This window comes from Sceloporus undulatus, chromosome 5 (genome assembly GCF_019175285.1).
Source record: "Sceloporus undulatus isolate JIND9_A2432 ecotype Alabama chromosome 5, SceUnd_v1.1, whole genome shotgun sequence".
Classification (NCBI taxonomy): Eukaryota; Metazoa; Chordata; class Lepidosauria; order Squamata; family Phrynosomatidae; genus Sceloporus; species Sceloporus undulatus.
In genome coordinates, this window is record NC_056526.1 from 129,034,337 (window position 1) to 129,046,564 (window position 12,228).

Sequence of the window (12,228 nt, forward strand, 5' to 3'; positions counted from 1 at the left end):
ACATCTCCCCATCCCTTTCTATCCCCCTCAAATTTATTTGTGCTTCTTCTTTAAATATACTATTTTAAAAACCTCACAGTGTGCATGCCCTATAACACCAGAACAAACATTTAGAAGAGCAGAAGAGCCAGAGAACCAATAAATAAACACAGCAAACATATCTCAGTCTGACCCCAGTTTGAACTTTTTTTTTCTTCCAACAGTAGATCTTTATTTCATTCCATTCACCCCACCATTACTTTCATGTCTATTTACAATTGTGGAAGGAAGATTGTAGCGCAAGATAATTTATTCTCTTGAGACAATATAAATATGTCCTTGGTACTGCCTTGGAACCACCTGGTGAGGAGATGTTCAATGCTGCAGCAGCACTGGAAATGCAGATGTCTTGCATTTGTCTGTGTAGCTCTTAAAGATACAGGAACCCTCTTTGAACCTTCAAACTGACAATCCCAGATGCAGGCTATAGCACAGATGGATGCTGGCCAGGAGACAAACTGAATGCATTGGGGTTGGAATGGCCAAGCAGGTTGAGGTAGTGCCGGTCCAGACCTTGTACTGATGATAAGAAAGTGCTGCGCTGATGCCCAGGGCTAGTGAGGGGCATGGCTGGATTGGGAAGATAAGGAATAGTAGGGCTTCTGGTAGAGCTGTGCCAGGAGAAGTGCCCATGCCCGGATCCCTGCTGGAAAACAGGGTCATTGGTGCTGTGTCCCAGACAATCTGGAGCTGGTGGAAGCTGATAGGAAAAGTCTGGGTCAGGAAGAGATCCCAATGAGGTAAAGATGGGTTCAGTGACAAAGTGAGCTTTGGACTGCAAGAAGGCCAGGATCCGGGCATATTTGGTATCTTTGGTTTCCATTCTCTCTACTGTGGTCAGATAGTGAACCAGGTTCTTCATGCACTCATGGTAGCCATAGTGAAAGTAATTGGCAAATTCAGCTAGAAGCTCTGTGAGGAGGAAGGAAGGAAGGAAGGAAGGAAGGAGGAGGAGGGGGGGAGGGAGGGAGAGGGAGAGAGAGAATGTGTTATGTTAGGTCTTGTCTTGACTTATAATCCATTGGGTAGGAAGGAATCAAAGAATTCCATCCTACAATACAGTTTGGAAAAATTGCTTCTTTGGACTATAGCTCTCTGAAACTTCCTCACAGCAGACAGATGAAAATCTGTTCTGTAGTAACTGGCCTTCTAAAACATAGTTCCTAAATGGTGGCATGCAGGAGGCCTCTTAAGTTTATCGACAAGGTAACCCAGTATGCATGCGAACAGCTGCCTAATGTCAGAATGGAGAGCCTGAGATAACGGGAATGAGAGGTTGAGGCAGCTCTGGAGCCAGGATAACCTGGGCTGCCCCCAAAGTATTCTGACCAGTGCTTGCAGGCCCATTTGTAAATGTGGGTGTTGCTCATAGAAGCACATCTGCCAGCTAAGAGTTAACACTTCACAAAGCAGGCTGTAGTCCATAACTGGTTGTGCCATGATAAATGTACTTTTGGTTAATTATTCAGCATCACTCAAGTCTTCATACCCTTTATTTTAGAAGGTGGACATTTAAAAACTGCTTACCGTATATACTCGACTATAAGTTGAGAAATTTGTGCACAAAACCTGACCCAAAAAACACGGGATAGACTTACTGATGGGTCAACAGGGGAAAGCTGAGCTGAAGAGAAGGAAGAAGGATAAACTTTCACACCTCAAAACTCCCCTTCAGCTGGGCTTTCATCCATGGACACAGCCAGGCTGAGGAGGAGGAAGAAGGGTGGAATTTCACCCCTCAAACTGCCCCTTTCAGCCTTGCTGTCCTCCATGGACACAGCCAGGCTGAGGAGAAGGAAGAAGGGTGGAATTTTGTCCCTGAAACCTCCCCTTCAGCCTGGCTGTCCTCCATGGGGACAGCTGAGCTGAGGAGGAGGAAAAAGGGCATGCATCTTTTGCAGCCCATCTGTCTTCTAAGTTTTACCCTCGACTTATACATGGGTTATGGCAGAGTACATAATTTTGGCCCCAAAAACTGATCTCGACTTATAATGAGGTCGACTTATACTCAAGTATATACAGTAACTGAATCAAGCCAAATGTCCATGTGACCTTTCCTTAGTTTCCAACAATGTTCATATAGGCGGGATACACACCGCCATATAGTACGTATAGGATACGTACTAGGGTTAGGAAGGGGCGGTGCTTCCGCACCCCCCTAACCCTAGTACGTATCCTATACGTACAAGATGGCGGCACACCTCTACATCGGCGCCGCCATCTTTACGTACTGGACGCATAGCGTCCAGACGTGTCGCGGCGCCTATGACGTCGCGAGTCCGCACCAGGCGCCTCGCAATGTCATAGAGGCGCCGCAAGAAGAAGCTCCGAAATGGAGCTTCTTTTTTGCTCCGTGCTGGAGTCGCGCGGTTTGGCTGCTGCGGCTCCCGCGCGGAGCAAATGGTGGCGGCGGGAGAGCGCCGCAAAGCGGCGATTTGTACCCCGCCATTGTAAACTCGACAGCTTTCAAGGAGAGCATAATGACGCGTAATAAAACATAGCCATGCTTTACGTTTGTTCTCTTGGGAAAAAACCAATCAGGAGTCCCTTGACCGAAATCACGGAGAGTCTACCTCCCATGAATTAGCCTAATCCTTAAAACACACAGATTGAGAGACAAGAGAGGATTTGTTAACTTAAAGGGATTATTCAATCCTTCATTTGTTCATTCAATTGTTGCTAGGGCTGGCTGTGCCATTAGGCCAAAACCTGGAAAAGGTGCGTCCACATTTTGGGAGTTGTAGATCAAGAAAGCAACTTTTCCAAATTCTACAGTGGGCAGAGTGAGGAGGGCACCTTAGGAGTCCTATACTGAGGATCAGGGAGGGGAAGCAAGGATAGCTCTGTGTATTCCCAGCAGCCTCGCCACTCCAGCCTACTGCCCTCAGGTATGTTGGCAGACATTGTGCAGTCCTGGGTGTCTTCGGCAAACAGAATCGGGAAGCAGTGTGTGCCCATATTGCCCTTGGCTTCAGGCAGTAACATGTCCTGGGCAAGGCCTGACAGAAACAGAATCATTATTTGTTCCACTACTACAGATGGGATACGAAGAGCCCATTCATACTATACCATTATAGCACTATGATTCCACTTTAATCTACATGGTTCTTGTCCTATGGAATCTTAGGATTGACAGTTTAGGGAAGTCTATTTATATTTATCATTTATAGACCTCCTCAAGTGCTTTCCCACTACAAACCCCAGGATTCCATGATATGGAACCAGGGTACTTAAAGTGGGATAACAGTGCTATAATTGGGTAGTGTGGATGGGCCCTGGATCTGATGACTCCTGAGTCCTGCACAGCTTCATGGTTTAACCAGGTCTAGGCTAGCACTCTGGCTCTGAAAATCCAAGGTCCACCATTTCTCCCAGTATAGAAGTTTTTGGGTGCGTCTACCCCATAGAAATAATGCAGTTTGACGTCATTTTAACTATCATAGTTCCATCCTATAGAGTCCTGGCATGGGCAGTTAGGTATGGCAACAACACCTTTTGCCAGAGAAGACTACAGACCTTGTAAAACCACAGATGCCAGGACTCCATAGGTTAGAGTGAGAGCACTGAAAGTGGTGTCCAATGGCATAATTTTGACAGTGTAGAGGTACCCTTGTTTTGAGTGTCAGACCATGACTCTGGAGACCAGGGTTCTATTTCTGGCTGGTCCATGAGACCCACTGGGTGACCTTGGGCAAGTCACACTCTCTCAGCCTCAACAGAAACACCACAGCAAATCTTCTCTGAACCAACCTTATCCAGAAAACCCCAGGATAGGTTGACCTTAGATTGGCCCTAAGTCGGAAACGACTTGAAGGCACCCAAAAGATCTCGGTCCTTGCTGCAGTCTTGACTCCCACTCATCACCCTTTCCTTTTTTATTTCCTTAGCTGCCTTGGGTTCTGATGCTGACACATTTCTCCCCCCACCCAACAACAAAGATGGCCCCTTGGTTTCCTTCCCACTCAAAAAGACATCAGGAGGGGTTCCCCATTGCAGATGTCTCCCCTGGCCCAGTCCAAGGGGAAGGAAAGCCAGCCAAGGGGTACATCCTAGAGCTCCAGCAGCATTGGCTTGCTCAACCCTTTGCCACCCTCCAGTGCCCCCTTACCTTTTTCTCTTCCTCTGGGGAAATCTGCTGAATGAAGGGCCCTCAGGTACTGAACTGTCATTTCCAGGATCTCTGCTTTCTCTAGTTTGCCTGAACTCTGGAAAGGTGTCAAGAGAAACCAAAAAAAAAAAAAAAAGTGTCAAGAAAGAGCAAGGTGTTTCCTTGCAACCATCCACACTCTAGAAATCATCCGATTTGACACTGCTTGAACTGCCATAGCTCAATGCTAGGGAATTATGTGACTTGTAGTTTTGTGAAATAGCCTTCTCCATCAGAAATCTTTGGTGCCACAACAAATTACGAATCTCAGGACTCCATAGGATGGAGCCATGGCTGTTAAAGTGGTGTCAAACTGGATTATTTCTGCAGTGCAGATGAGGCCGGAGAAACCAAAAATGACAAAATAGGCCATGCAGCCAACTTTTCCCCAACACCTTGAGAAATAATCTTCCACCATCTAGTGGGGTTGGCTGTTGGGTTTGATGAGAACTTGAGTCTCTTCTTTTGCCCAGTTTAACACTTAGCTGTACTCCAAAACATACTGCAGAAACCATTCAGTCTGAGACTGCTTGAACTGCCTTGGCTCAGGGCTAGACAATCCTGGGAATTGTAGTGGCCCCAGAGCTCTCTGACAGAGAAGGCTAAACATCTCACAAAACTACAGTTCCCAAGGGCTCCCTATCCTTGAGCCAGGGCAGTTCAAGAGGTCCCCAAAGTGGATGATTTCTGTGTTTTTGGACCAAAATTGCTAATCCTGATTTTGGAAATAGTAAAAGGGGGGGGGGGGGGGAGGAAGGGAAATCCTTAAATAAAACTCTGATGCCCCAACAAGCTCCAGTTCCCAGGCTCCCCTGGAGCCAGGGCAGACAAAGCGGTGTCGAACCGGATCATTTCTGCTGTGCGGATGCTGTCTTGGCAGCCAATGGAGGGGGGCATGACCTCAGCAGCTCTTTCCCTCCCACAATTGGACCCCAAATCCGTCCCCAATACCTTTCTCCCCAATAAAGGGATGGGCACCTGCTCCACCTGTGTCAACCCCACCTTGGCCAGGAAGGCGCAGGGCAGCCCTGGGAAGATGCTCTGCCTCCCCTGCCTACCTGTTTGGCCAGGGCCATGGGCACCGTTTTCCCAAGCTCATTCAGGCAGCGGTTGATCCGATCCCTCCTCCGCTTCTCGATCACTTTGTGGGACACCGGGATCCTCTGGAAGGAAAGATATCAGACCCCTGAGGGGCATGCACCCGGCAAGGCAAGCAGGGCACCAAAACGCACGCAGAGGCTCTCCTTGGCTTCTCAGCAGAGAAAAAGGTGGAAGATGAAGCCTGCATCTGCACTGGAGAAAGCATTCACTTTGGCACCACTTTCACTGCCTGGCTCAAGGCTATGGAATTCCCAGAAAGTGATGCCAAACTGGATGAAGCAATGGCTCTCTTGACCAGAAGCCTCAAAAGGTGCAAAGGAGAGCAAAGCCTCCAGCTGCTGTCAGGAAATCTTCATAAAAGGCCCAGAAACTGAGAAATTTGGAAAGGCCAATCTATATATATTTTTAAAAGGTCCCTAGGATCTCATTAACGTGGCATAGTAGTTAGTAGTGGCACAACACTACATCTCTGGAGACCAGGACTTCCATCCCAGCCATGGTGCCCCATTGGGCGAGTCACACTCTCTCAGCTTCAGTTGGGGGGAAAGCCCTGGCAAACCTCCAAATTCAAAGACATAGCCGTGTGAGCCTGTAGGATCAGTAGGTAGAGAGATCTTGGAGCACCTTTTAGACTCACTACAAGAAAGAAGGTGGCAGCATGAGCTTTCCTAGACTTCAGTCCAGTTCCTCAGATGCAGCGGTGAAAAGCTTTAGTCATGCATCTGTGGAAGTAGACCGAAGTCTAGGAAAGGTCATGCCACCAATGCCTTTCTTTCAGTCAGTCTCAAAGATGCTACAAGATCTCTCCTCTGAAGAAATCTGACCATGCAAACCCCATGATAGGGTGGCCATAAGTCTGAAATGACTTAAAGGCACCAAAGGTCTCACTCCTTTTTTCCCACTCAGTCCCCTTCTCCTTTCCCTCCTCTTCCCTGCCCTGGGTTCTAATGCTGATTCGTCTCTTCCCTCTCCACCTTTTTCTCCCCAAACCAAAGCATCCCAACCTTTGGGCCTAAGATGGTCCCACAGTTTGCCAAGGCAGAGGCTCCCACTCACTTTCTTTTCCTTCAGCTTGGAGGCCATGGTGGCAAGGGAACACCAAAGGTGGTGGGGGACCCACCGGACCTCCTTCCTCGAGTGGCCCAGGTGGACTGCAGATCCCTGGGTCCTTCCAAGGAGCGGCTTATAAAGCGATCATTCCAGAGGGAGGGGGGGAAGAAACCCATATTCATGGCTTGGCTTATTCCCTAGGATTAGGGAAAGCAGCCTTGGGGAGGGGAAGGGAGGCATGCATTAAAGATCAGGGTTGTTTTAGTGAAATGGGGGCATGTGCAGTTTAGGGGGTGGTGGGGAGGGGGGGCTTTGTCCCTCCACGTGGCCCTTCAAAGGCAAAGAGAGAAGGAGGAGAAGGCGCAGGGAGGCATTGGCAAGTCTCTGAGAAACTCCTCCAAAGCCCCAGTTGTCAAATGCCCCCCTCATGATCCCCATCCTCACCCCCCTCTCTCTTCCCCATCCAAGCCCTGGCTGGGTTTTAAAGCCTGTCCAGAGTCATTACAGTAATTAAGTAAGCCCTTAATAGGCTGTTCCGCCCAGTTCAAGGCCGAGCCCTTGGAGACGGAGTGGGCCCGTTGTGTTCCCAGGCTTTTTCTCACACGACTTTGGTGTGACACGTCCAGCGTTATGAGAGCTGGCAGCCAGGGGCTCTGGTTGTTTTGTTGCCTGATCCCTATGCTTTCTGGGGCAGGTGTGGGGCTGGGAAGCCTGGCACGAGATCCCCCCCCCACAGACACACACACACACACTCCCCTCTCCATCCCATCTTCTTTCAAAAGACACAACCCACCCAGCTTTCCTCTCCTCCCAGGGAGGCTCCCTCCAACCTTTGGCACACGACGGTCCTTTTTGTATGGTGTGTGTGTGGGTCCTTGTTCTTTTTAGCCTCCTCCATCCCTCCATCCAACATCCCCCTCTTCTCTCTCTTTTTGGAGAAGCTCAATTTGTAGCCTATTATCCTATAGGAAAATGTCCCATTGAACCGGTGTGAATGCTTGCATTGGGTCTCCATTTTCATAATGCGGGTCAAAGGAAAGAAGGGGGGAGAAATAAAGAGGGAAGGGGGGCAAAAGAGAGGGGATCCGCAGCTGGCCCCAGAGGAGGAGGAGGAGGAGGGCCTGGTGTCACCTGCGAGGAAGTCCCCCTCTCCTCCCTCTTCATTTGCCTAATTTGGGCCCCTTTAACCAACTTGTTGGAGGAGCCAGGGTTGGGGCATTGTTCAGGGGAGGGAAAGGGGGGCAGAAAGCTTTCTGATCGAATTAACAGCATGTTTTTGATCCGGTCAATGTCCCCAGAAAGAAAAGGAAAACAATCGCCCTTTGGAGGGGGGAAGAAAAAAGAGAAAGGGGGCTCCGAGGGAAATGCGCCAAGTGGAGACGCCGAAAGCGCAAAGGCGCACAAAGGGAGCAAGTTAAACGGCCACAGGGAACTTTGTGTAGGCGCACATTGCTCCAGTTTTAAGCACAAAAAAGGCATTATTTCCCCCCTGAATGCGTCTAATCCAACGATTGTCTATTTCCCGCAACCATATTTCGCCCGCATTGGGGCCCTGGCTGCGGCGCTGGCCCTGCTCTCTCTCGCCTTTGGCAGCCGCGCGTCTCGCCTCCGTTGCGCAAAGGCCGCCTGCTCTTTCTGGGGGGCCACGCGTTTCTGCCCCCGGGGGGGGGGGCCAGGGGGGGGCGGCGGGGATGGGGAAGGGGATGCCTGCCTTGGGAAAAGCCCGGCCAAGGACATACCCCAAACCCACAAACGGGGAGGCCCGGAAAGCCAGGGAACCAGAGGCCTTTCCTTGCCCTCTCCAAAGCGTCCAGGGCGCATTTGGGCACCTCTTCCCACTTTCTTCGGCCCCTCTTTTGGGGGGGACAGGAAGAGCCCCCAGACCCCAAACACCAGCCAGAGCTACACCTCCACCCACTCGACAAGGAAGGCAACTCAAGAGGTAATTCAAGCTTTCACTTCTGAACAATAATCCTCACAGGAAGAATCAAACTTTGGAGAGGTGCGCCAGCCTTTCCAAACGTCAGCCCTCTCCAAAGTGGAAAACGAGTCCCAGAAAAACAGGACCGACCCGCTTTTGATCTCAGACAGGACTTAAAGAGTGTCTTTGAAACCCAACTCTCTTTCATTTTGAGATGGACTTCATGGTCTTTCTTATTATTTTGGAGGTTCTCCCTCGAGAGAAGGAGTTTGATCAGTGCCACCAACTTTCCCTGACTGTGAAGTCGAAGGCTTTCATGGCCGGCATCCCTGTTTTTTGTGGGGTTTTGGGGGGGGCTGTTTGGCCATGTTCTAGAAGAGTTTATTCCTGATGTTTCACCAGCATCTGTGGCTGGCATCTTTCTCTGAAGATGCCAGCTACAGATACTGGAGAAAAGGCAGGAACAAACTCTTCCAGCGCATGGCCACATTTCCCTGACTGGATTCCTAGTTTGGCAATTGGCGACGACTTGCAACTTGCAAATGCCAGCCTTGTGGCCTCGGGGCCACGTTGTTTCAAGTCGATCTTCCCTGCCTTGCTGTTTTGTCTGCAGCCTGTTTTGTCTGCAGCCTGATGGGTGACTGAACAAACCGCTCCCATAAAAGAAAAAACTCAGAAAATGCGTTTTTCCAGCCTCAGGACGCTCCTCAGCCTTGTTCTGCTTGCAAGAGATACCCTTTTGAGAGAAAGCTGGTAGGTTTCAGTATATTCAGCCCAACACAATGGGATTAGAAACGAACCGTTATCATCCAAATTAACCAAAGTGTGAATAGTAAATGGGGGAGCTTTATATTTTCCTTCCCTCCCTCCTCTCCTCTCCTTAAGAGCCAGTGGAGATGGAGTTGATCCTCTTACTGTCTGTGTTAACTGCCAGCTGCAAGCACCTGCAAGGCAATTCTTTCGCTCTCTTTAATGCAGCTTGTTTATTTGCTGCTTTCCCCCTGTCAGAGAGGCTTGTGTCTCAGCCAGGACGAGGTTTTCAGGTCCAGGCTGGCCCTCAAAGCTGGACAGGAGACATGCAAAGTGGATATGACAGGGGCCATGGGCGCTGGAGGGCTGGAAACGTTATGGCATATTAAGGGGAGATGTTTGCTTGTACTCCTAACGTTACATCTCTGCTCGGGCGAAACAATGAGGCCTTCAGACAGACATTATTAGAGGAGGTGCTTTGGAAAAACCTCTTGACACGTTTCCACTGGGAGGCAAAGAAGGGGATGAGAACATTTGCTTTCAGCTCTCCAAAAGGACACTTTGAAAAAGAAAGTGCAGAAGCGTTTACAACAATCAGACAACCAGAAAGTGAGATTCCATTGCCCTTCCACTTTTCCCTTCCTGGGGTTAGAATTCTTTCACACACACACACACACACACACACACACACTATATTTTTCAGCACTCTATTTAGGAGATCTTTACAGAGGACTAGAGGAATCATTCTGGATCTAGAGAACACATGTATAATTGTTAAGGCTGAACTGCTTTAAAAAGGCAGTCAAGACATAGCTTTTCCGGCAGGCCTTTCCAGATTAAGATGAAACCCCCCCCCCCCAATAATTGCATTTTATTGTGGACGGGAGGGTTAGGGAGGGTAAGATGCTTTAATCATTTGGAGAAGTGGTATATAAATAATAATAATAAGTATTATTATGAACATCCTCTGTATGCTTACTTGAGAGTAAGTACCACTGTGTGCAATGGGTACTTATTCCTACACAAATATGCTTTCATGCCTCAGTCTTTTAAAGCGCTAGCAGTTCAGGGGGTGTCAAGACCTCTCCCCTCCCCGCCAATTTTAAAATCCAGGCTTTTATAGGATTTTTTTTTATTTACTTCCTTACTGTGGGATTTTTGTAAGATTTTTTTTGCTTCCTTACTGTAGCAGATATTTGTTATTACTGCATTGTTAATCAGATTAATAAATGACACAAGGTGTGTGTGTGTGTGTTTGTATGCACCTTTAAGTAGTCTGTCAATTTACAACAACCCCATCAAATTTTCAGAGGGCTTTCTTAGGCAAGGAATCCTCAGAGGTGGTTTTGCCAGTTCCTTCCTCTGAAATACCAGCCCACAGCACCTGGTATTCATTGGCGGTCTCCCATCCAAGTACTAACCATGGCTGACCCAGCTTAGCTTGCATGATCAGACAGGATCTGGAGGCTTTATGCTATTTAGTCATTGAAGTATGATATATAAGATCTAAAATATTTATAAAATATGTATACAGATTCGAATGTGTTTTCTGAAGCCCCTGCCTGAAGCATTTGATGGAGGCTTGTGGCTTCTATGCCAATGAGCAATGAATTCTCTCCATGTCCTAGTCTGACCTTCAAAATTGCTATCCAAGGTGCTGAATCCTGACCCCAATACATGTCCAGTATCTTTTATAGCTGGTTTAAAGTTTGTGCTACTAAAGCACAGAGTGGATTCACCAATCCACTCTCACATGGAAGCCACTGTCTGCTACTACTTTCATTGAAGCTGACACAACTTTAATATCTATAGGGGATAGCTTTCTCTTGGTCCTGCCACCATCACAAGCTTGTTTGGTGAGGATAAGAGAATTCTGGGATTCTGTATGTAGAGGTTATTAATTTTTTAAAAAATAATTTTGAAAAAAAATGATCCTCTTTGGAAGCTGCCTTGGGTCCCACTCTGGGAGAAAAGTGGCAAATGAATGGAATAAATTAATACTGTAGATAGACTTTAATTTCCCCCCTCTTTTTGGTGGATTGCCAGAGGAAGGCTAACAATCAACAAGAATGCTTCTCTATCTTCTCTTGATCATACCATCTGATACTTGGAGGAATTATCAAGAGCTGCAGTAAGTGGGTTATGTCTTTAAGAGACAATACAGATTTTGTACTATCTGGCAATGGAAATTGCTGCTTTTTGCAGACCCCTTTCTGCCATTTGCAATATGAGGTTGTGGATCAGAACTGGGAGGGAGCTGCAGCTCTCATCACTCCAGTCTGTTTGCTGCTGGGAATGGAGCACATAAACATTGTTGTAATCCAAATAATCTGGAAGATACCACCTTGGGGAAAGCTGCCTTAGACTAAAAGTATATCAGCCAAAATCACTGAATGCTAGTAGAAAATTTAAAGCAACAACAAGCCCTTTAGAACATGAAAAAAGTGACTATCCAGTAACCTTGGCTGATTTTGGCTGATATACTTTGTTATTGGATCTTATTATAATGCCCCTCTGGTATCTGCTAGGGTTTAGTTCCAGGACCCCCATGGATACCAAAATCTATGGATGCTTAAGTCCTAATAATAATAATAATAATAATAATAATAATAATAATAATATCATCATCATCATCATCATCAATATTTATTTATATCCTGCCTCTTCCGCTTTGAGGATCAAGGCGGGTAACAGCAAAGTTTATACAATATACAACAATAAAAACAACAAGCCCCACAAGACCCCGACCGAACTCTCCCTCCCAACTATAAAATTAAACAGTAAAAGATGGTTAAAAAGTACAGAACAATACATTAAAATTAAAAACAAACCACAAACAAGAAAAATAATAAAAGGAGAGGGATTCAATTGGTTCTGGACATTATCAATTGGGGAAGGCCTGCCGGAAGAGAAAGGTTTTTGTTGCCTTTTTAAAAGCCTCGAGTGATCTCTTCCGGCAGGTCATTCCACGTTTTAGGACTGGTGACAGAGAAGGACCTCCGGGAGCTCACCGCCAGTCTAGTCTTTCTAGATTGTAAGAGGTTTTTCCCGGAGGATCGGAGTGTACGGGAAGGATTGTATGGGAGGAGGCGTTCCTTCAAGTAGACTGGACCCAGGCCATGTAGGGCTTTATAGGTGATAACCAACACCTTGTAATGTGCCCGGAAGCTAATAGGCAGACAATATAGTGATTTTAAAATAGGTGTAATATGGTCGAACT

At 47.4% G+C, this 12,228-nt stretch overlaps 1 protein-coding gene across 1 annotated transcript; it reads right to left on the minus strand.

The window, feature by feature from the left end:
- Nucleotides 1-214: 214 nt before the first annotated feature.
- Nucleotides 215-6,445, minus strand: HELT (helt bHLH transcription factor). The gene is made up of 4 exons (XM_042469157.1): nt 6,344-6,445; nt 5,245-5,349; nt 4,148-4,244; nt 215-951 (listed from the first exon to the last, which is right to left on the minus strand). Exons 1-4 carry the CDS (start codon nt 6,368-6,370, stop codon nt 464-466), a joined length of 717 nt encoding a protein of 238 aa, XP_042325091.1. The 5' UTR covers nt 6,371-6,445; the 3' UTR covers nt 215-463.
- Nucleotides 6,446-12,228: the final 5,783 nt, after the last annotated feature.

Excerpts from the sequence above, each read along its gene's own strand:
- HELT (XM_042469157.1), bottom strand. The coding sequence starts at position 6,370 with ATGGCCTCCAAGCTGAAGGAAAAGAAA. Across the intron at positions 5,350-6,343 it reads CCAAGCTGAAGGAAAAGAAA|AGGATCCCGGTGTCCCACAA; the intron begins GTGAGTGGGAGC and ends CTTTCCTTCCAG. Across the intron at positions 4,245-5,244 it reads CCATGGCCCTGGCCAAACAG|AGTTCAGGCAAACTAGAGAA; the intron begins GTAGGCAGGGGA and ends ACACCTTTCCAG.